This window comes from Oryx dammah, unplaced genomic scaffold (assembly GCF_014754425.2).
Source record: "Oryx dammah isolate SB20612 unplaced genomic scaffold, SCBI_Odam_1.1 HiC_scaffold_1, whole genome shotgun sequence".
Classification (NCBI taxonomy): domain Eukaryota; kingdom Metazoa; phylum Chordata; class Mammalia; order Artiodactyla; family Bovidae; genus Oryx; species Oryx dammah.
In genome coordinates, this window is record NW_024070185.1 from 89,876,105 (window position 1) to 89,900,604 (window position 24,500).

The window sequence follows — 24,500 nt, forward strand, 5'->3', positions numbered from 1 at the left end:
TCTGATATCTCAACCAAAGTTAGTTTTCAGACTTGGATCTTCTCCTTCCTTTCATGCTGTGGCTAAAGTGAACTCTTCAAGATATCCTGACTATGTCTCCTATGTTCTACCTCCAAGTAGTTTGTTCTGTTCTTTTTCTTGGAATGTCCATTCTTTCTTTCTTGATGCAGATATTCAAATTCCAAGTCTTCTTCAAGAATAAGAACACAGTTTATCTTATTAATTAGTCAGACATTTCAGTCACTTAGTTGTGTCCGACTCTTTGCAAACCCATGGACTGCAGCACACTAGGTCTCCCTGTCCATCACCAACTCCTGGAGTTTACTCAAACTCATGTCCATTGACATGATGGTTGGTGATGCCATCCAACCATCTCATCCTCTGTCATCCCCTTCTCCTCCTACCTCCAATCTTTCCCAGCATCAGGGTCTTTTCAAATGAGTCAGTTCTTCTCATTGCATGGCCAAAGTATTGGAGTTTCAGCTTCAGCATCTGTCCTTCCACTGAATATTCAGGACTGATTTCCTTAAGGATGGACTAGTTGGATCTCCTTGCAGTCCAAGGGCTCTCAAGAGTCTTCTCCAACACCACGGTTCAAAAGCATCAATTCTTTGGCGCTCAACTTTCTTTATGGTCCAACTCTCACATCCATACATGACTACTGGAAAAACTATAGCTTTGACTAGATGGACCTTTGCTGGCAAATTAATGTCTCTGCTTTTTAATATGCTTTCTAGGTAGGTCATAACTTTTCTTCCAAGCAGCAAATGTCTTAATTTCATGGCTGCAGTCACCATCTGCAGTGATTTTGGATCCTCCCAAAATAAAGTCTGTCACTGTTTCCACTGTTTCCCCATCTATTTGCCATGATGGGACCAGATGCTATGATCTTATTAATTAAGCCTTCCACTGAAGGCAATTACCCTTTCTTTGAAATTTGATGTGTTTCATTTGTTTCTAAACTTTGGCATGCTTATACCTTTTTCTTTGTTAGTTCAACTTTTACTTTTTTGAGGACCTTCTGACTGTTTTCAATAGTGGCTGTACCAATTTTCAATCCTACCAACACTTATAAATTTCTAAGTTGTTTTTCCTTGTGTTTTAATCTTTTTTTAAAAAATCTTTTCTCTTTTACTTTTCTGCTTCTGCATTTTCCACATCATTTAGTGTAAAAAAGAAAAAAGATAAAATCACTCCAAAAATTGAGCATTGGCAGGAGAGAAAAGAGCTTATGTGAGTGAGTGGAATATATTTAAGAATGAATGCTGAGTGACTGAAAGGTATGGAAATTCTTTTGATTATGCCTGTCATTGGGAAGATGAGGTCATTATGTTGTCTGCATAATACCACACATTTGGATGAAAATTGAACAATTCTGTCACCAACTTTATTCACCAAAAGTTCAGATGTTGGGTATTTCTTAATCAAATAATCTAGGTGTTTTTATACGGAAAAGAAGTGAGAGACTTTAAACAACATTAGGAAAGAGACATATATTTTTGGGAACCTTAGTGAAAATTCATTTATTACCTAAAATTGAAAATGTTTTAGACTTAGGTTTGTCCACTTCATTAGGACCTTAGTAAATGTAACACAAAGTTGACATGGTCCGTTTCCTCTCACAGCATATTAAACCCAGACAACATTAAAAAGGAGGATGAGATGGTTGGATGGCATCACCGACTTGATGGACATGAGTTTGAGCAGGCTCTGGGAGTTGGTGATGGACAGGGAAGCCTGATGTGCTACACTCCATGGAGTCTCAAACAGTCGGACATGACTGAGTGATTAAAATGAACTGATTTCCTCTCACTTTGTCTGGAAGGCTGGGTTAGGTTTATAAAAATGTGACCTTTTTATTGGGAATGGAATGAGTGCTTCTTTTTGCTTAAAAAAAAAAAAACTGTTTTACTGCTATGTATGGTTTATTGTTATGTTTTCCTTTTAATCCTTAAAATAATAATTGCTTCAGGTTTCTCATGCATAACATCCATGAAAATGTTGATAATCTTTGTTTCTGATTAATAAAACTCTAGTCAGTATTATGTTCACCTTTTTACATATGATAATGGTCCAGAATTTTCACAACAACCAGCACATATATTGTCTCTTATACTAGATTAGATCGAAGGGCTTCCAAGTTGAATTTGTAATTTAAGAATCACATTGCAAGATTACTGCAAAAAAAAAAAAAATTGAGTAAGCCTCTATTAAGATGGCAAACTTTTGGGAGATCCACAGACCTCTTGGGGCAAAGAATAAACAGAGGCTGCTAATACTAGTACAATATGAAAGCTGAAGCATCACCAAATCTCTTGTTAGGGTAACACATATATTTATACTATGGAACTTATTTGTGTTCACTAAATCCAGATGACAACCTAAAGTCCTGACTGCACATTAAGAAGCAAATATAATTCATTGCCCAGTCAATGATCCATTGTTTGCTGAATCTTTTCATGAGGTTCATGTGTATTAAGCAGGTTTTCAGTATATGGGTTAAATTTCTCACATTCGTTTGTTTGCAGAACAGACCATATATCCTAATCCAAACTATTTATGAGAATTCTCTAAAGCTGCCAGTAGCCCTCTGGGCTACCTTATCATTTAACAAAAATAGTAAATGTCCTATCTGTTCATTCTCTGTGCAATTAATTTTAAATATTTGATAAAAATATATGGTAAAGGGTTCAGTATTATGATATTTGATGTGAGAAGGGATATTTGAAAAGTCATGGTGATGTTTCACAGTTTGAAATGCTCAGCTTAGCTCAAGATGCTTTAACACAGTGTGTCCTTGGTATGTTCATTGAATTGCAGCTTTCTCCAGTCTCTTGTAGATGGGTTCTACAGATTGGAATACATGTCTGCTCTAGATCTGCATTCTGTTCCCCACTGGGACTGTAGTATACTCCCTTGACTCCTTTTCTTATTGTTTTGAGCCCTGACAACCCCCTCCTCTCCATTCCCACTAGGTTGGCCAAGTTCGCCATACTTGTAGTCACTGAAAGAGGTCTTGTCACCAAACAGACATGGCTATTTACTCAAGTATCACCACTGCTTTACCTGCTTACCTGGACCCTACCCTCCTCCTTTCTCCATAGGGTCAGATGTCTAGAATATCAAAGGTAGCCTAGAATAGAGATGATTTTCTTGAATTCTTGGACATTGCAATGTGACTGTTGACATCCTCTTCCAGCCCTAAGGTGATCAGCCTTTTTTACCCAAAAGGACATTCTCTTCTTAGTCAATCTTGCCAGCTCAGTTGGCTTAGTACTTCTTGGCTATATGCATTGAGTTTTCTAGCTTTCTGACTTTGAGCGCTTATGATAAAATGTTAGTTCTTTCCATTTTACAATTTTTCATGATGAAAAAGGATTCTTTACTATTTAAATTTGGACCTTATTATTTATTTCCATTAATTCCCAAGAGAGGTGATTAATCAGTTTTTGAAGTTTTACTTTGGGTGAAAATACTTTGTAAGACTATTCCCTGATAGCCATTCTGCCAGATGGTTAACTAATGCAAGGAAAAAACTACACTAATAGATGTTTCTATGAGACTTTCTTTGGAACAAAATCTCCTAAAAACATCCTTCACTCTTTTTGTTTCATTTAATAAAGCAATGAAATATTTAGTGCAATTAGGCAACAGACTTTTTGGACTAATCTCTACAGATGGTTCAGAGAATATTCTGTGTTAGATGAAAGCATATAAACTACTACAGCGTAAGACACACTATACAGAGTTAAAATGGACAATAAGGAAATCTAGAGTAAAAAGAAGTATTACCTTAGGGTCATGTATTCCAGAAAGCTCTTCATAGATCTTCTCACCTACCATGACAGCAGCCAAATTCGCCGTGTATGTTGAAAGGCAAAACATACAGAAAATGGCCCAAAGGTTCATCAGAAACCTTCCAGTCCAGCATTTTGGAGGTTTGATAGCTGCTGTTCTACCAAACAAGAGAGCATAACAGACATTCAAGGCTGAAGAGAAGGAGAAAACTTTGCTTCTATTCCGCCCCTTGGGAGTCATGCCAAAGGGGCTTTTCCATTCATAGAGAGTGAGGAAAATGGCAGTGATGTGCAGAGCCACAAAAATCCCCAGCCACATTGTCCAGTGGAGTGGCCACATGAAGGCTCCAATGGGAGCTGCTGTGTCTCGTGTCCTCACTAAGATGCCCAAGCTGGTGGAGAAGAAAGGGCTGGTGAAATCTATCACCTGGCTTCGTGCAGTATTGATGCTGAAGGAAGTGACCGCCAAGTGGGCTGACCCACTCAGGAGATCACCCACCAGCCCAGTCCAGTGCCCATTTTTCCAGGCTCCATATTTGCCATCTCCAACAATATAGAGATCAAAATCAAAGTTCATGTCTTCTGCTAGTTTTTCCAGGAGATCAATGCAATATCCATAGCAGCACTTCTTCAATTTTATGGGCACTGTATCATTACTGCTATGGAGGCTGCTAAAAAGGCTGTCCAACATGGAAGAATCATTAGTCATGGGGTCTAGACAGAGTTGGCCAGCAGGGCACAAGCCTTCATCATCAACCTCTCTTGTGAAGACAAATGGATGCTCTATCAGTGTAACCACTCGCAAGTGTAGCTTACTTGGGTGCTGAAAGTGGGTTTTGTGCCTCTGGGCTTGCTCTGGCCATATTCCATAGTCCATTACAATCTTCCCCCTCTGCCAGCTGCCCAAGCGTGTCCACATTGGCTTTCCCATGGGGTCATTTTGCAGATTCCAGATGAAAAAGTTGTTTTCTGAGCTGATGATAGTGGAACCTTTCACTTTGATGGAACCACTGAGGCCTCTGAAAGTGGTGTTGGCTAGAAACCTGGCAAAGAGGAGTAAAGGCAGAAAGTAAGGAAGAGGGGTGAGGGCAAAGTCAGGAAGTAGTGCCCATCTTTGCTTCTCTGTCTTAATAAAAAGACCTATTTTAAAAAAGGCATTGCCTATAATTACTTTAGGAATTAATAAGCTGGAATCTTTCTAGAAGAAGAGTCCTATTTCATTGAACAAATGAAATCTTATCCCCATGTTCTAATACCTGGACTGGGTGTTTGACTTATGGTCTTACTCCAAATCTTTATTCCTAGTTAAGGGGTCTGTTAATTAATTTGTTATAAATGGTTAATTATATAGTCTCACAAGTTTCCAAGCTATGGAAGTTCTCAGCATCTTTAACATATCTCATTTCTACTGTTCACCACATCCAACTGCAAATAAATCAGCTCAATAAATATCTTTGGTGCAAGGAGTAAGTTTTAATAAGTATGCATATACTTTAATAATTGCTTAACATTATATTCATAATTCTAGAAAATAGCCAAATCTTATTATTGGTGTGTCTCCTTTTAGAGTGAAAATAATCACCATGTCTGTTCCCATGAGGCCAGTCAAAGCTGCATGTTGGATACCATCCACGGAACAAAGAAAAAGATGATAAATAGACTTGCAGTTCCCAGGACAGCCTCAGGCTAACCTCCCTCTAAGTCATTAGAGAAAAACAATTGGCTCTGGCTCTAGAGAGAGCTTCTGCCAGAAGTCAAAGAAAGGAAAATTACCAGCTGAATGATACACTGATTCCTAACCCTGTGAACCAAGGCACTGTCAGTACACGTTCTGCTATGGAAAAGGCAGGAAAATGCTTGGTCAAAGTCTCTGTCTTTCTTGAGTTTTGGAAGAAGAGACAAAAGAGGTAACATACAGGCTGTGGCATCTCTGTACTCTTAATTATGGCCTTGTGTCAGAATGAAAGGCCACAGTTTGACATCAGACACACCTGTGTTAGAATATTAGTCCACCCACCTTCTAGCATTGTCCTTGGACACGGATTTACTGAACTCTAAGCTTCAGTTTTGTCATCAGCAAAATAGGGGAAATAATTGCATTTTTTATTTGTAAATTACTTCCACTGTAAGGGTTAGAAATAATTCATGTGAAGTATATACTATACCTTTATACATAGAACAAATGTTCCAGATATGGTAATTTAATGTCTTTTAAATTTTTTCAATCAAGGCCATCCCCAATCACTTTTCCTAGTCTTCTAATAGAACTTTTGCAGTTGGAGACACAAAGTATTGCATTATGATAAACTCATAGAGGGTACTCAAGACACATTTCAAATTAAAAGAAATTAAATTGAAATGTGGACTGTAACATAGAAGATTTTTGTGAAGAGTTGGATGATACAAGTCTAGGTCCTTAGCAAAATACATTAATCTATTGATCACCACAAATTACTCTGTAATTTACAAATGCAAATACCAGTAGTAGGAAGTTATATTGCCACAGAAGAAACAGAGAAATCAGAAAGTGTGAAGAATGTACTAATTTTCATTAAAGATATAAATGTAAATCACATTTGAAGATCCTTCCATCACTAAATGCAATATAACTGCTCATTTTGGTAGATTGTGTATAATAGTAATTATTCACATTAGCACTCCCTTGTGGGACTCTACCACTTAAAATGAATTCTATTTTGCAACAAGTAAAAGTCTCCATTATCTTAGATTTTAAAACGGTTTTCTGCTTCTTTAGGGAAGTAGAGAACCAAATCATTAAAATATACAGATTAATCAATCGATAATTACCTAGGTAGTAGAACAGAAGAATGACTATAACTGTGTTTCTGATGAGCAATCTACTATTAGATTTGTTATCACATGCACACACATACACACACACACATGGATATAGCCTAGGGAATAAAATAGTTATTAGTAAATAGGTTAATTTTACTTGGTCAATTTAGTGATCAGAAAAGCAAAGTTGTAGAAAAAGAAACTCTTTATTATTTTAGGAATATATGGGGCTTAATGATTATAGACTTTTAATTGGATGGACCTACCAAGTGCTGCTGCTGCTAAGTCGCTTCAGTCATGTCTGACTCTGTGCGACCCCAGAGACGGCATCCCACCAGGCTCCCCCATCCCTGGGATTCTCCAGGCAAGAACACTGGAATGGGTTGCCATTTCCTTCTCCAATGCATGAAAGTGAAAAGTGAAAATGAAGTCGCTCAGTCGTGTCCAACTCTTCACGACCCCATGGACTGCAGCCCACCAGGCTCCTCCGTCCATGGGATTTTCCAGGCAAGAGTATTGAAGTGGGGTGCCATTGCCTTCTCCGTACCAAGGGCTACCACTGAATAAATATATACTTAAATTATCTCAGAAAAGAGGGTTTTGGGAATCTTTCAGAGATTAACTCCATCATTCCAGTAAAACTTATTTCTCATTGTCGATGTTAAATAACATTCAACATGGCCACGACTAAAGAACAGTGCTCAACTGTCTCTGAGCCATTCATCTGTCACTGAAAGACATATCAATCAGGATCTAAATGTCTTCCATTCCCCAGACTGGAAAATTCCAGTGTTTGTTTCACTATGGAATTGGCACCAAGAAATTGGGTCTCAGAGAATCCCCATTTATGATGGATTATTTCTATTTAATTTTCAGTTTTACAGAAAAAGTAAAATAATCTCATTAATAGCCTTAGTTATTATCACCTTCACCATGTATTCTTTATAATGGAATGACAATACGTAGCAAAGTTTCAATACTCATATATTAGTTAAGATTACAATGTTGAAATCTTGCTTTTGCATACTTATTTCTAACATGTTCCTTTTTATCTTGCCCTGGACTCTTCTTGGATGAACAAGAAAAAGGAAAATCAGGAATAACAACTTTATTGCAAGGTAAACTGATACAAATATATACCAGGTTACTGTTCTTAGTATGAGTTTTAAAGATGAAAGACACACTCATTATTCTTAAGGAACTCAAAGTCTCATGATGGGGAGAAAGAAAAGCAAACAGGCAATTCTAAACGAGTGTAATGAGCTCCCTGATGGAGGCAGAATTGGGGGGCATTTGGAGAAGACTCTTGAGAATCCCTTGGACTGCAAGGAGATCCAATCAGTCCATCCTAAAGGAGATCAGTCCTGGGTGTTCATTGGAGGGACTGAAGCCAGAACTGAAGCTTCAGACTGAAGCTGAAACTCCAATACTTTGGCCACCTGATACGAAGAACTGACTTACTGGAAAAGACCCTGATGCTGGGAAAGACTGAAGGCAGGAGGAGAAGGGGAAGCCAGAGGATGAGGTGGTTGGATGGCATCACTGACTCTATGGACATGAGTTTGAGTAAGCTCTGGGAGTTGGTGATGGCCAGGGAAGCCTCATGTGCTGCAGGCCATGGGGTCGCAAAGAGTCGGACATGACTGAGTGAATGAACTGACTGGCACAGAAAGCAAGGGCACCTGCAAATTCCTCAATAGGCATGACAAGAAAGGCTTCTCAGAGGAGGAGGTATGAGAGCTGAGCCTTTTTTTTTGTGGGGGAGGGGGATTGTAAGAAATTTTACTTCCTGAGGCAGAAGTCCCTGAAGATAAGAATCTCACGTGAAGTGAAGTGTTAAGTTGCTCAGTCATATCTAACTCTTTCCGACCCCCATGGACTGTAGCCCACCAGGCTCCTCTGTCTATGGGATTCTCTAGGCAAGAATACTGGAGTGAGTTGCCATTTCCTTCTCCAGGGGATCTTCCCAACCCAGGGATTGAACCCAAGTCTTCCACATTGCAGGCAGATTCTTTACTACCAAGCCACCAGGGCAGCTCTAGGAATCTCATATGCACACTAAATACATTGAAGACAAACTCTGTCTAATCAACAGTATTGACTCAGGACAGTTCTGCCATTTGCTATATAATTCTCACCAATAATCACTACTTTGGAGTTCAGTGCAATTCCATAGCATATAGGAAACCAAACTTATTAAAACAAATACTTTACCTTGAAAAGCCACATAACCAAATAGTAACATTTGCAGAGAGACAAGCAAAGATGTAAGTATAGAAAGGGTATACTTTTAAACTCATCATCACTAAGCTACAGATCACATTAACAATGATTTGCCCTTCTTCTGCTCCAGGCTCTCCTTTTCTTGAAATATCAAATGTAAATGCATGTTAAATGATATTTTAAAAGAAAAATAGGAGCAATCATTGGAACAATCATATGATTTCGACATTATATGTATTTTTTCATGTGTAAGGAGATTTTATTTAGAATTTGATTTGGGAAAGTTGTCAAAAATATTAAAAGGTTTGAATATTTAACTAAATAGGATGATAGGGCATTGTGAGACAATACTTATCAATTTAACTGAAGTAATAATGAGAGATTTCAAAGGCAAATATGAGATAAAATGAAGGAAATCTTAGAGAGCTGAATCTTGGAGAAGGAATTATAGTTAAGCAGGAAGAGAAGCTAGGGACTGATGCTGTCAGCCCAGGGAGATGTGTGTGCAAAAGCCAGAGACAGAGAGAGCAAGCTGCCTGATGATGAGTGCTGAGAAATAAGACTGGAGGTGAGGGTGGGAAATGAAGTACAAAAGGACTAAGATCATGATGAATATAATAGTCATTGAGAGCATTTTTCTGGGGAGGGACAGGATCATTAGATTTGATTTTAGAAAGATCTTGTTTTCTTGTTAGCTAAGTGGGAAACAGTTTGGAAGGAGAAGCAGGCTGAGAACAGTTTCAGATGTGAGGATTAATGTTTCACCTTTCTTCCCCTGGCTTCCTCTCTCTCTGCTTGTTTCACAAGGGGCTTAAGGTGACAAGGGCTAAGTAATAACAGAAGTGGAGAAAATGGCATAATCAGGAGATATAATAGTTTCCAAAAGAATAGTGATTTTAAGAGGGTCAAATGTACAGGGTTGCATTTAATTCACAAACTATACTAAGGGTGTATAAAACTTGGCTTGTTGGAAGGTCATATAAATAAGACCTGGAGTATTTGCTTGCGTATCAGATAAATGTAAGCCCATAGAGCACTGTGGGGGAAAAAGAGAAATGTAATATCAAATTCCTCTAATAGTAATTTAGAACCTGGATCAGAGATACCAATAATACCGCTACATTCTGTGCTGATCATACTACCCCTCCAGTGTAGCTATGAATTCTCAATAGATCTTCCAGGTCAAGTATTACGAGGGAAGGTAAGGAGGTGGGAAATTTAACAAGAATGCTAACTATAACAATCTTATAGGAGAGCAGAATAGAAACATATTCAGGTTGCAACTGGACTCTAGATGTTTCGCATGTCTATTTTATGGACTGGATTTTATTTAACAGGAAAAGGGGAGCCATGAAGGTATTGAAGTAGAGAAATGATATGACCGTAAGTCTGCATTGATGATTCTTCTCGGGAAGTGGGCACAATGTATACACAGGAAGGAAGAGATAATGATCCGGAGACCACTTAGAAGATTAATACAATATCTTTGCCATGGTATGATAAGAGTCTTGATCTCACTCCATGAGTGAGAATCTGGTGTGTAGTGAGTGTTTAACAAAGCATTTCAGGTATATATATATATTTATCAGCAGATCTCTCAAGATATCATTCTGCTTGAAAGAATAAAGCTCATTGGTTAACTGGCATGGAGGTAACTTGTTACTTCAGTAAAAGTTCCCAACTATGTCACTAATTAAGAACATGTGTTTATTTGAGTAGGAGCTGAGATAAAATCTGAACTCTCCAAAGTATGTAAAAAATGTTTTTGAGACAGTTCACAAATATAAGCAAGATCAGTGTTTAATGCATTTAAGATCTTTTAGAAGCCACATTTGCATACAAAACTTGGCCTACTAATTAAAAGATTTTCTTATTAAAACAAATGAACAAAGATGCTAACAAAATAACACATCAGCAAATCAATCATTTATTCACTCAACAATACTCATTTTGCCAGGCACTGCTGTAAGTTCTAAGAGATATAGTAGTGAATAAAGGAATAAAGATCTATGTAGCTTCTATTCTATTGAGGGGACAGAATAAATATTATAAATGGGGAATATGAATGGGATATTAGTGCTAAGTGCAGAAGCAAAAAAATAGAGCAAAGATGTAAGATGTATCAGGGCTGGTGGTGGTAGTGTGGAATTTTAGGTTAGGGAAGCCAGGAGGTGATATTTGTGTAAAGGGCTGAAGAAAGGGAAGGAGCTGACCAAGAGGCTCTCTGGGTAAAGAACATTCCTATATAGGGAGCTAGGAGTCCAATGTCCTTGAGAGGGACTGTGTCTGGTATGTTTGAGGAAGAACTAAGGAACTGAGTAACGGGAGCTAAAGATGAGGTCAGAGGAAACTTGTGTGTGTGGGGGGGTGGGGGAAATAGGATTTTGAAGGTCACTGTAAGGACTTTGTTTCTTCTTTATGTGAGATGGAAAGCCACCGGTGGGTTTTGAGCAGAGAAGTGATATGATATGACCTGCATTTTAACAGGCTTGTCACAGTGTTGTGTTGAGAATGGACTACTGAGAGACAAAGGCAGAAGCAGAAAGAGCAGTTAGGGAGCTGTTTCAAATATCAGACAAAAGTTGATGATGGTTTAAGCTGAGGTAGCAGCAGTAGAGGTGAGAAAAATTAGTTGGATCATGATAAATTGTGAAGCTACAACTGACAGGATTTGCTGAAGGCTCAGACATAGTTGCTAGGAAAAGGAAGTGTAAGAATGACACCAAGGTTTTTGCCCTGAGAAATTGGAATGATAGAGTTGCCATTAATTGTAATAAAGAAAACTGTAGGAGAATCGGGTTGTGAGGTGGATGAGAACCACCAGGAATTTGGTCACTAATGTTAAGTTTGAGATAGTTTACTGACATCCAAACGGAGTTGACAAGTGGGTAGGTGGAGAATTCTGGAGTTTAGGAAGGAGGTCTGAACTGGATATACAGTATGGGAGCCAAAACTCCATATATAGTATTTGAGATCACAACGGTAATTGTAGGTGAGAAGTCCAACGAATAAGTCCAGGGCTTTTGGAGGTGGTGCAGGTGAGAAAGAACTAGCAAAGGAAACCAAGAAGTAACCAGAGATATAAAGCAGGCTGTGTTGTGTTCTAGAAGTCAAGTAAAAGAGATATTTTAATCAGGGGACACTGATCATCTGTGTCAAATGCTTCTAACAGCTCAAATGCAGTGAAGCCTGAGAACTGACCATTGGCTTTAGAAACATGTAGGTCACCAGTGACTTCATGAGAGTAATTTCAGTGGAGTGTTGGAGCCTACTGCTTCAAGGGAAAATGGAAAAAGAGAAACTGGAGATAAGTCTTTAGAGAGTCATGCTATAAAGAGGAGAAAAATGGAATAGTGGTGGAGAGGAAAAATTAAGCAAATATCTAAATATTATGAGCTTCCCCTGTGGCTCAATGGTAAAGAATCTGCTTGCAATGCAGGAGCCACAGGAGAAGCATGTTTGATCCCTGGGTCGGGAAGATCCCCTGGAGGAGGGCATGGCAACCCACTCCAGTATTCTTGCCTGGAGAATCCCAGGGACAGAGGAGCTTGGTGGGCTACAGTCCAGAGGGTTGCAGAGTCGGACACAACTGAAGCGACCTAGCAAGCATGCATGCATAAATATTATATATATATACGTATATGTATACATGTGTGTGTGTGCGCACAGGATTTTAAGCTGATGACAATGATCTAGTAAAAATAGAAAAATTGGGGCTTCCCTGGTGGCTCAGTGGTAAAGAGTCTTTGACAAAGATTGGTAAAGAGTCTGATTCCTGATCTAGGCAGAGCCCACGTGCCACAGAACAACTAAGCCCACGTGCCACAACAGTTGAGCATGTGCTCTAGAGCCCAGGAGCCACAACTACTGAGGTCGCACAGCAACGAAGACCCAGCACAGCCAAAAATGAATACAGAAATAGTTAATTAAAAAAATAGAAAAATTGTTGATGTAGGATAGAAGAGAGAGAATTCCTGGGACAGTTCCCTTGAGGGCCAAAAAGGATTGTACTCTAAGGTGCAAGAGGGGGTGATGCTCTTTGCTGTGACAAGAAAGGAGCATGGACATGGGAGAAGGCAGAGAAAATACAGAGCGCTGAGGCAAGTAGGTGGGTGGATGAGGAGAGTTTGTGGAAGTTCTCTCTTGATTGCTTTAACTCATTTAAAAAGTAAATTATAGAACTCATTATACTCTCCCCCTTACAATTCATTTGAGAGCAGTTTTATTGTATTACTTTCAAAATGAGACCAGAGGTACTCTTAAAAAATGCGGAAAGCAAATAACTTTCATAAGAAATGTATTCGATCAATTTCAAATAAAATGTTTAGTGTTCTGTTTTCCCAATTGAGTTTGCAAGAGTAAGTTGTGAAACTATCTGGACCTGGCACTTTCTAAAAAAACTGCAATTTTTCAATCATTTTTTCAATCTCTTCTATTAAACTTTCCATTTCTCTGGGTTCATTTTGGTAAATGATGTTTTCCTAGGAATTTGTTGCTACAGAACTGCATAGAACGTCATTTATACTAATCTTAAGATTTTTCCTCAATTAGCTTGGGTTTTTGTTTTGTTAATTCCTTCTTTCTAAATCTCCTCCCACCTCTCTTTTTTTCTAGTTTTTTGGATGAGGAAATATTTATGTTCATATATTCTTTAATAATAGAATATTAACTGCAGTATTTATCAATTTATTGAATTAACTGAACATTCATGTATTATTTTTTACTTTTTAAAAGCTTGGTCTAAAACTTACTAAAGATAAATAAAAATCTCCCACTACAAATAATGTTGCCATTATTGTTGTTCCTAAAGATTTTAGGACCTGTTGCCCCTGATTTTTCTTCCATCTTATTCAGCATATAAAGTTTCCTTGGCCACCTGATGTGAAGAACTGACTCATTTGAAAAGACCCTGATGCTGGGAAAGATTGAAGGCAGGAGGAGAAGGGGACGACAGAGGATGAGGTGGTTGGATGGCATCACCGACTCAATGGAAATGAGTTTGAGTAAACTCAGGAAGTGGTGATGGACAAGGAAGCCTCGTGTGCTGCAGTCCATGGGGTCACAAAGATTTGGACATGACTAAGCGACTGAACAGAACTGAAAATTTCCTTAATCTTTTGTTTTTATATTCATTATAAATTTGTAACTTTTCTGTCTTGAACTAGTTCTATCAAATATCCTGCTGTTTCCAGGCTTCATTTTGAAGACATACAAAAATATCTTCATGTTGCCTGAATGTATCATCATCCTTATATGTCTTCTTCCAGGCCCAGTTGAATACAAGTCTAATGTTTATTCCTACTTTGATCTTTTCTTCACACATCAGTTCACCTCTTTGCATGTCTCTGTCTCATTTGTTTTTCATTTCCTTTAAAATTGCCCTCTTATCTTTGTTTATCCCCCCATTATAGTTGCCTTCCATTAATCATGTCTGTATCTAGGAATATCTGTTTTGCTCTGTAAAGCCTTAAAATTTATTTTTCCCTTTGGGAACTTTCTTTGTATCATTAAAATCTCTATATCCTCTTATTTTCTTATATCTTGAAAAATGAGCTAAATTTCCTTTCCCATGATCATCTCATCACGTTTAATATTTTCTCCCAGAGGAATGAGAGATTTGTTTGTCCTCCATAAAATGCTATCAAATTTTTTAGCCTGTAAGAACATAATTTTGATATTTTGCTTTGCCTGATTAGAAATATTTGGCTATGTTATTGCTAGTGACATTCTCCCCAGCGCCCTTTGCATCAGCACCACCTAATTCTTATCAGGTTTACTTGCTCTTATGCATGAATCTAAATATGTATTTCTTGATTATTTTAAATTTAGTTCCAGATCTATTGAGCATAGCAGAAAAACTCAATAAAGCTCTTTTAGAATGAGACAAAGGAATATTTTCAAAGTTTCTCTTTCTTCTTTTTCTGGAAGGAGTGGAGAAGAGTTGGGAAGAGATCCATTGATGTTCAAAAATCCCATCTTTTCTTCATGCCAGTCTTATCTACACTCATGCAATGAACCTTCCAATCAAAAAATTATCCTAAATTCTACACTTTTGCACTTGTCACTGGTTCACAATTAATATAGCTTCCCCCCTGCTCTTTATCATTGACGAGCCCCTGAAGTATATGCTCTTTGGATAGTCTTATGTCTTTTAAAAAGCTGATTTTTTTTTACAACCTCCGTGGACCTCCTGTTGTATGAATTATTAGCTACACATAGTCTATGTTTGTACTTTAATCCACGTGTGTAGTTTTTCTTAATTCTTAGACTTTTTCATAATGCCTTTTATTCCCTAAATTACTCTCATTGTGCCTCTCTTCTGCAGCTTCTGTTTATTTCCCTTTCCCCCAGTATTCTTATAGTTTCCACTATGTGGGTTTATGTATGGTTCTCTCCTTTTCCTTTAATGTTCGTTCTCTACTTTATTTTTCTGAACTTTGTCTTCCCCTCTCTTTATCTTCTTCACCTCTCTCTTCTTTTTGGTGGACTTTGTATGAAGGAAATATCAACATTCCATCCTGTTAGGAAAGAGATCATGTCTTAAATCAGCTCTTGACAACCCCTAGTTAATTTAACTGTTTTTGTTGTTGTTGCCATGCTAGGCTCCCTCCCACCCCTGAAACCTATCTATTTACTTCCCTTTATTTTTCAACATCACTTTTTACCATCTCTTCCTTATTTTCATTCTTTTTTTTTTATTTTTATTTTTTAATTTTTTTTGGAATGTACATTAATTTTATTTTATTTTTTTTAATTAATTTATTTATTTTTAATTTTTACTTTACAATTCTGTATTGGTTTTGGCATAGATTGACATGAATCCAAAATGCTCTTGAGAATCTTTGTCAATGTGTATGGCCAGCTACTAAGTTCAGCTTTTACTTTGTGGCTTCTTTCACTGAATGAGACCCCTGTGCTATCTGTCTCTGCCTCTATGTTACAATAACATGAATTTACCATCTTAGCCACGGAGCTTACCCTTGGTCCAATTCTGTCAGAGCATATCGCTTTGCTTTTATTCTCTATATGTGGGACATTTAACATTAAATGCAGATGATTTTTTGAGCTACTTATAAAATGACTCCTTAACTGTCCCCTGAAATCCTCCTTAATATCCTAATGTATAAACATTTAGCAGCTGATTAACTGCATCTTTGAGGTTTTCGACTGTAAGATCCTTGAAGGCACGGATTTTGACATTCTCCACATTCTGAGAGCAGTCTCTTCCATACAGTGGCTGTGGGAAATGGACAAATCCTCCCTTTCCCACTGCTCTGCTTCATAACACTGCCGGCTGTCCAGCTGAAAGAGACTTCAGTGTTCATCCAACAGTCTGTCACGCTGAGTCATCTTTGGGTCTTGGCCACAACACGTTGCCTGGCCAGAGTAAGTGTTCAGTGATGTTTGTGGGGCAAATGCAATTAAACACATGTCTTCTGCTCAAGTCAGACATGTGTCTCTTCAAGAGCACTTCTTCACTTTGCCAGAAGAATGGGGCTCGATCAGCCAGGAATTATTTATATTTGTAGTTTATAGATTATTCAGAACAGTGAAATTCCAATACATTTCCCCCTGAACAATGGAGAGTATCAAAAATAGAAATAAATTCTATGAGAAACCTCTCTGATAATAAGGAATTTAATAGGAATGGGAAATTACTAAATTTCAATCTTTAAAGCAGAGGGCCCCACATACTATAATCATTGATTACATTCTTATTTAAAACAGCTTACAAAACTCATCTTTTAAAATAGATTCCATCAGCTAATGAAAACAGCAATTTAATAACATACTAAATCTACATACACATAAGTACATACATAAACCACGGGGGTCTGGTTTTCCAATAAGCGAAACCTTAGAGGAGAAGTAGAGCCCTTGTCCTTCTTGACTTTTTTCCCAAGAGGAGAAAAATGCTAATCTATGTTTGAGTCATGTTTTAATATATCTCTTGGGCTATGTGTGTGTGATGTGATGGTATCACTATGTCAAAAAATTAGACACACAGACATAGTGCCTTGTTTTCCTGCTTTCATGTGGCACAACCGGCAAGCTGGTACTTTTTTCTTCTGTTTTTCTCCTACGTGGAAGTTAGATCTGTTCCATACTCTTAGGTTGTTTTCCTTTCCCTTCATTTTTTGATATAAACCTTGACTCTTCTCCATAATTATGGCCTGTGCCCAACCCTTAGATGGCTCCTCGTTGCTTTGTGTAATGCCCCATCTTAATTCCTTAGATCTGGCTCTGGCATTAGGCCATGTCCTGATATCCCTTCCCTTAGCATAGCCCTGGCAATGTGACACTACATAGTATTTATTGGTCGAGAATCCATCTGAAAGGTCACAGGGACTAGAGTTTGAAGTTGCCCTGATAAAGATCTAGAACTCAGAGTACACCTGCAGTGCGAGTGTGTTCAGCTGCTTTTCTGTCCAACTCTTTGTGACCCCATGGACTATATAGCCTGCCAGGCTCCTCTGTCCGTGGAATTTTCCAGGCAAGAATGCTGGAGTGGGTTGCCATTTCCTACTCCAGAAGTTCTCTCTGATCCAGGGATCGAACCTGTTTCTCCTGCATTTTCTGCAATGACAGGCGGATTCTTTACCACTGAGACACCTGGGAAGCCCTGCAATACTGCTATTTTTTTTTTGATATATTTCCAAATTTTATAGTAGATGCATACAAAGTAAAAAGTCAACAAAGAATATGATCACAATTTCCACTCAGGCAAATAAAAGCTTGGAAGCGCACCTAATTTGGGAAATTTCCAGTTTAAAACCTGTGGGAAGCTAGATTAAGCAAATTTAAGCTGCATTCTTCAGAACAAGGTCTTGAGGAAATACACGTCTTTCACTGTACCTTATATTTGAGGCCCTCATGACTTACAGAAAATTTTAGACTCAGCTCTTGCCATGACTTAAGTGACACAGAGGGAGGGGCAAATTCAACGGCTTTAGCCAAATTAGTTCAGTGACAGGAGTTCCTACTGGAAACATCTGGAAACACAGACCTTAACTGTTCGTCCTCAGGAGTCATCAAAGCACATGTTTTCTAGAAGTACTGACTCCCTGTTAGTCTTGCAGAGGCAGTCATCCTAGGGGTAACGGCTGGACACAGCAGGTCACCTCACAGCAATGGGTTCTCCTTGGGGATCCAAGGAACCAGTGTTAACATCATCCAGCCCCTGGCTTCCAGGTTCAATGCAACTGCATTTCTTTTGAGTACAAACATACAGGCTAACTAGTTTGAGTCTGTCGAGGTCCTCAGGACAGGAACATTTATACATGGGTAACCGTACCTCCTAATTTATATAGCTTTTGTCTGAAAGAATATGAATTATAAGGTAATGGGATCACAATTAAGGAAAGTTAATATTAATTATGAAAAAGCCTGGAACTTAGATCTAGACCGTTTAAATCTTCCCCTATAAAGTACTAACTGAATGACCTTAGGCATACCACTTAACATTTCAATGTAGGGATTCCTTATAATTAAGGAAGTCAAAATTTCCAGAGATTAAATAGCTTTGCCAGGGTCATAATGTCAGTAAACTATTATAAAGGTGAATAGGAATACCTTAAATTAGAATTATATCATGCCACCTCCAGGTTTTTTGGAACCCTTCTAGTATCCAGTAATGAGATGAGGACCATCATCAATTTATACCTTGGGACTTTTGAATGGGTATTTTGTTTTAGTCTTCTTTTCTGAAGCTTCCTAGTGCCTTGTGATACCTAACACATAATACAATCTGATTAATACATGCAGAATCAATAAATAAATCAACATTTACAATTAGTGAAAGGCCAGTGAATCTTGGTATTGCTTGACCATATAAGAATAAAGATGAGCATAGCCTGGGAGGGGAAAGAGTCTCTTTAGCACACAGTACCATTTTTCAAGGACAACTGAGGAGGGCATAACAATGCCAGATAATATCAGAAGATAATCACTAGTAGAATGAGTGTGGTCTCAGTGGGGAATGATAACCAAATAGCTGGCTTCCCTGGTGGCTCTGTGGTAAAGACCCCCCTGGTGGCTTTGTGGTAAAGAATTGTTCAGTCGTGAAGTCATGTCCAATTCTTTGCAACCACATAGACTGCAGCATGCCAGCCTTCCCTGTCCTTTACTATTTCCTGGAGTTTGCTCAAACTCATATCCATTCAGTCAGTGATGCCAATTAGGAGATGTGGGTTCAATCCCTGGGTCAGGAAGATCCCCTGAAGAAGGAAATGGTAACCCACTCCAGTATTCTTGCCTGGGAAATCCTATGGACGGAGGAGCCTGGCAGGCTGTAGTCCACGGAGTTGCAAAAGAGTTGGACATGACTTAGTGACTAAACAACAATAACAACAACCAAACAGCTAGGTCAAAGAAAATGGATAAAAAACATGGATAAGTGGAGGAGCATATTGTCTCTTGGCAAAAGAACAAAAGAAGGGGGTCATAAGCTTCCTGGAAGCAGGGCCCCTATTTTCTATTCTTTGTGTCTCCAGCATTAGCCAATGTCCTAGCCTAATATTAGTAAGCTTCAACATATGCTTGAGGATGAACAAATGAATTAATCACTTGATACAGAACTGAACTGCAGAAGCTATTCAAAGAAGAAAGATAAGATCCCACAGCCTGCTGAGAAGTTAGAATATCTATCAGGACGATTAATTGAGTCAGGGACTTCTTATGCCACGGGGAACAAGGTATCAATCCATGTCTAGGCTCTTGGAATTATTAAAGGAAGGCTAACTCCCTTTGACCAGGTTATGAGTGACTCAAGGGGTTCTTTCTCTGAGAAGATAGATTCATTACCACCCAGGGCCTTCAGATAAGCATGGGCAAATCCTAATTCTAGGAACAGCAGGCAAGTCCTTCAAATCCTCTTCATTTTCATGAGACTGGTGTTTAGAATGAGATAAGGGAGTACATGTAGGCAAAGCTAAAACCAATTTTGAGAAATAAAAGCAATTTTTATATCTTTATGGTTTTAAAAAAATTACTTGTAAGGCTTTTATGCTATAATACTTTATTTGGTTAATTTGTTACAAGATAATGATTTTATAAATATGTCATGGCTAATGTTCTAGCTTTCAAGTGATATCCAGTATGCATATAAAATGCAAACTCCTTAGCATAAAAGTCCTGTGTGGCATGCTATCAGTTTAACAACTTTTCCAGAATCATGTCAGATTCTTTTCATAGGCAATGGATGTACCAACTGTACTAAATTTCTTCAGATCCTGATGAATTTGCAATGCCATTTCCTGTGCCTGTGAGTCTGCTGCAAACCAGAATACTTCTATTCTTTTATCAAGATCCAATTCCAGTATTTCTTCCTCATCATCAACTCTCTGAGAAGAGTTTATTATTTCCTCCCTGTGTATCTGAATATGTTTCTATTTTTAAGAATCATAGATCCCTTTGTTTTATACATTTACTTACTTTACAACCTCATGCACTAGGCTGTACACGCCAAAATGGCAGGATGCAGCCCTTTATTTTGTCTGCCTCACCCTAGCTCAACAAATAATCACTGATTTCCCTGGTGGCTCAGACAGTAAAGCGTCTGCCTACAATGCAGGAGATCTGGGTTCAATTCCTGGGTTGGGAAGATCTCCTGGAGAAGGAAATGGCAACCCATTCCATTATTCTTGCCTGGATAATCCCATGGACAGAGGAACCTGGTAGGCTACAGTCCATGGGGTCACAAAGAGATGGATACGACTGAATGACCTCACTTTCACACATGTATTGCATATGTATTGATGAAGTTATTGCCAAACAATATATCAGGTATCATTGCTTCAAAGTGATTTACATTTAATAAAAACAACTTGAAATAAATTGCTAAAGATCACAGTATGAACTTGGTCCCCAAGTGGTTTTTGTCTACATTTAATGATGGTGGATGTTTGCTCTGGCATGTGGGGACCTGGGAAGGATCAAATCCCTTTCACCTGTAATTATGTCGATGTAGTCTGCCATGAGAAATGATTTTTTCCTAGTCTAAAGGCCTATGCTGAAAAAGTCATGTTTTTGGTGATTTCATTAGCATTTTAAAATGTTAACAATTCTGTCAGCCTAAACTGAAAATGACTGTGTGAGAAATGAAAGCTTGCATAACTCTGGCACTTGCTATTCATGGTTCATTATGCTCATGACTTTCATTATGCAGTGAGGAAGTAGGGTCAGCCTCACAAAATTTAGGAACAATTAAGAAAATTACTGTATGCAGATGTGACTTATGGACTGAGAATAACGAACTTTCTAAAAGACTATATTCAACAAAATAAATAAAGATGATGAAAAATCCACAGATATTTTATAGCTTAAGGCAGCTTTTCAGTTATTCATTATAAAGACTCCTTCCAGGGCTTTGCCCACTTCCCTTGACCCTTTCCTGAGCACTTTGAAACTTTTTCTTTGACTCTATTCCTCATGGAGTTTAAGACGTCCTAAGGATACTTCCCGAAGTTCTTTGAGTTCATTCTCAAACACATCCATGGAGATGAAAATATTGTTGCTGACCCATGTGCACTGTGAATTGCTACCAGGCTCCCTAACCTCACAGTCTTCTTTTACAGTTTTCAAAGTCTGTGGAATAAACATGTGGAAATAGCCACAAGGTCAGAGGGTGTACACTAACCTAACATTCTATTAAAAAAAAAAAAAAGGAAAAGAAAAAAACCAGATGGTACCTAGGTAAGTTTAAAAACTCTGTTTTTAATTTAGACAAAATTTTATTTATCTATTAACCACTCATTATTCTTCTAGAGCAACAGATCATGTAGGGTGTAAATATAAAATCTCCATTTCTTCTTCTATGTTAGTTTCAGTAAATGTCTATTAGGTAGCCTCTATACACTAGGCATTAAACTAGATTGAATAATAGTGTCTCCATTTAATAGAATTTATATTTTAGTTGAGAAATCAGACACATAGACAAATAATGCTGATGGAATGGGCTAAGTACCATCACATAATTTCATGTACAAAGTGCCATTGAATAAACTAAAATTTGAGGAGCCAGAAAGATCAATTTTATCTTGATAAAATGAACCCCTGATATGTATACAACTGAAGTTAACAAATATTTCTCTCTGTAGCTTCTAAACATTTTTAGGTTCCAAACAGAATTATTTTTCTTGTGCTCTCCATTTTCTATGAGACAGAAAGACATTAAATAACTTAATATAGTTTTCACAAGTGGTTTTCTGTCTACTGTTTAAGATTGTCCTTCCAAAATAATGACTATTTGAAATTATAGCTAAAGACTTTGCTTGTGTTTTTGTTATGAAGGAGGATGTTTCTTATCCAAGATAAAATCTTGAGTCTCAATTACATGCTAGTTTCAAAACAGTAGATTAAATCTGGATAGTGGCTATAAAATAAAACACGCATAGACTTTAATCTTGAGGCAATTCAAATATATTATAGGAAAAGTGGAAAGTTCAGATGATGATAGAACATTTAGTTTTATCATTAATAGATTCCTAATAAGTGAATTTTAAATTATTTTATTAACAACTTTCTTCAGGGTGAAAGTGTTAGTCACTCAGTTGTGTCTCCCCGTGGACTATAGACCACCAGGCTCCTCTGTCCATGGGATTCTCCAGGCCAGAATACTAGATTGGGTTGCCATTTCCTTCTCCAGGGGATCTTCTTAACCCAGGGATTGAACCCAAGTCTCCCACATTGCAGGCAGACTCTTTGCTGACTGAGCCACCAGGGAAGCTAGGCTGTGCTTAAACTATGCCACATATATGAGTGACATTTAGCATGTTGCTTTGCACATAGCAGATGCTTAATGTGAAATTAAATGTAAAATGATTGGGACCTTCTGACCTTTCCTCAAATGTTCCTGTCTTTAAAAAGGCAAGACTGAGATTGCCTTGTACTCTTCAACATAGTCAGTTGATCCTATTCCAAGACTTCCTGAAAATAGGATCAGACTATAGCTAAGCCTTCACTTCTGGAACAGCAATAATTCTCTGATTTGACCTCTCTGACCATAGGTGATCTTTTTCTGAAAAAATTCTAGGCCCTTGCAAAATACCCTTTAAGGACTTCTTTTTCTGGGGACCATGAAAACCATGTCTATAGGGTGGATTATTTTATAACTTAAACAGGCTTTTACATTCCAGCTTCTGAACCAGACTGAGGAACTGGAAAGAAAGGTGGCTAATTTTAAAAAGTGTGTATATATATATATATATATATATATACACACACACACATATATAACATATATACACATATATATAACATAAAATTATATATGCACATACTTTACTCTTGTAGAACTTAGTTCTATCTATCTTTTTACTTATCATCGACTATCTATCCACCACAACTCCTCCATGGCTAGTAGGATCTATTATTATATCCTTTTTACATCAGTGGGTATAAGACATAGAAAACTAAGGCTCAGAGAAGTTAAACCACTTGACCAAGTTATGCAAATAGTAGGTCACAGAGCTAAAATTCAAGCTCAGAGAGTCTGGCTCCAGGGTCTTTATCTTTAACCACTTCTCTATCCTCTCTAATGCATCATAACCTGGGAGTAGAGAGAAAAGTCTATCTCCTCCTTGACTAAATTTTTTTTCTCTGAAAAGATTTAGATTTTTCCAAGTCTGTTGGTACAGGAAAGAGTGGGCAGGGAGGGAAATATTTGTTGTGCGTTTACTATGAGCTGAGCGCAGTGTTAGGAATTTCTTGTATATGATTTTGTGGTCTCTTTATCATATTAAGCTACATTCAATATTATCTTAGTTTACTAATTAGAAAACAGAGACTCAGAGTTTTTTTTTTAAAAAACCTTGCCAAGAACACACAGCTAGTATGGGACTAAGCCACGGATTTAAAAACACGACTGAGTGTTCCCCACTACAAGAATATTTTACTTCCTATCACAGTCCTATGAATGGGGATATAACCCAGGCCTTGCATCCTACCTTGATAAATATTGTCCTGACGTGAGATTTGCAGTTTCCACATCCATGCAGTTCATTGTGCTGGGAATGAGAGCAAGTTCTGGCTGGATCATGGTGGCTGTGGCTACAGCTCTTGCAACCAGTTCCATGGCATCTTGTACATAGTACTCAAAGACAGACTGTGTTGTTTTTCCATGAGCAATCAGCCCTAAGGGCAGACCTTCTGTCCTCAGTTTCTCAACATTCTGGGAATCCCCCAGTACCCAACGAAGTTCAGGGAGCATTACCCCAAACTGGGTGGTAATTTCGAAAATCCGCCGGATACTTTCCATGTCGCAGCCAAACATCACCATTGTGGGTGTACTGTTCTTAATGCTCTCCAGCTGGACCTGCAGGAAGCTCAAGAGGTCCTCAGTGGAGGAGAGGTTGATGGTGATGTTGATGATAGAGCCCAGGTGGAACTTGGAATTATTCTGGGTAAGGAGGAGGAAGTCGGTGATGTTCCAGTCTTCCTGGCACAGCAACAAGCTAAAATTGTACCAGTTGTTCATGGTCAGGATTGAGACAGTGACATCAGCATCAGAACTTAATGAATTTTCTAAACTCAGTTGGAGGTGAAGGGGATTCTGTATTTAAAGATATGAAAAAGAAGAATTAGAACGTATTGGCCAAAGATTATAACATAGGGTACTTTTACTTTCTTGTGAGGCTTAATCTTTATTTTCCCCTGTGATATTCAAGTGCCTCTGGGATAAAA

At 38.1% G+C, this 24,500-nt stretch overlaps 1 protein-coding gene across 1 annotated transcript in view; it reads right to left on the reverse strand.

Annotated features, from left to right (window-relative positions):
- The window catches only part of GRIN3A (glutamate ionotropic receptor NMDA type subunit 3A), a 142,017-nt gene extending 117,723 nt beyond the window's left edge, over positions 1 to 24,294 (reverse strand). The window contains exons 1-2 of the mRNA XM_040237371.1: positions 23,765 to 24,294; positions 3,793 to 4,840 (exon numbers count right to left, since the gene is read on the reverse strand). Coding sequence (XP_040093305.1) covers positions 3,793 to 4,840; positions 23,765 to 24,294 — 1,578 coding nt within the window. The remainder of the gene's footprint in view (positions 1 to 3,792; positions 4,841 to 23,764) is intronic.
- Between the last annotated feature and the right edge of the window lie 206 nt (positions 24,295 to 24,500).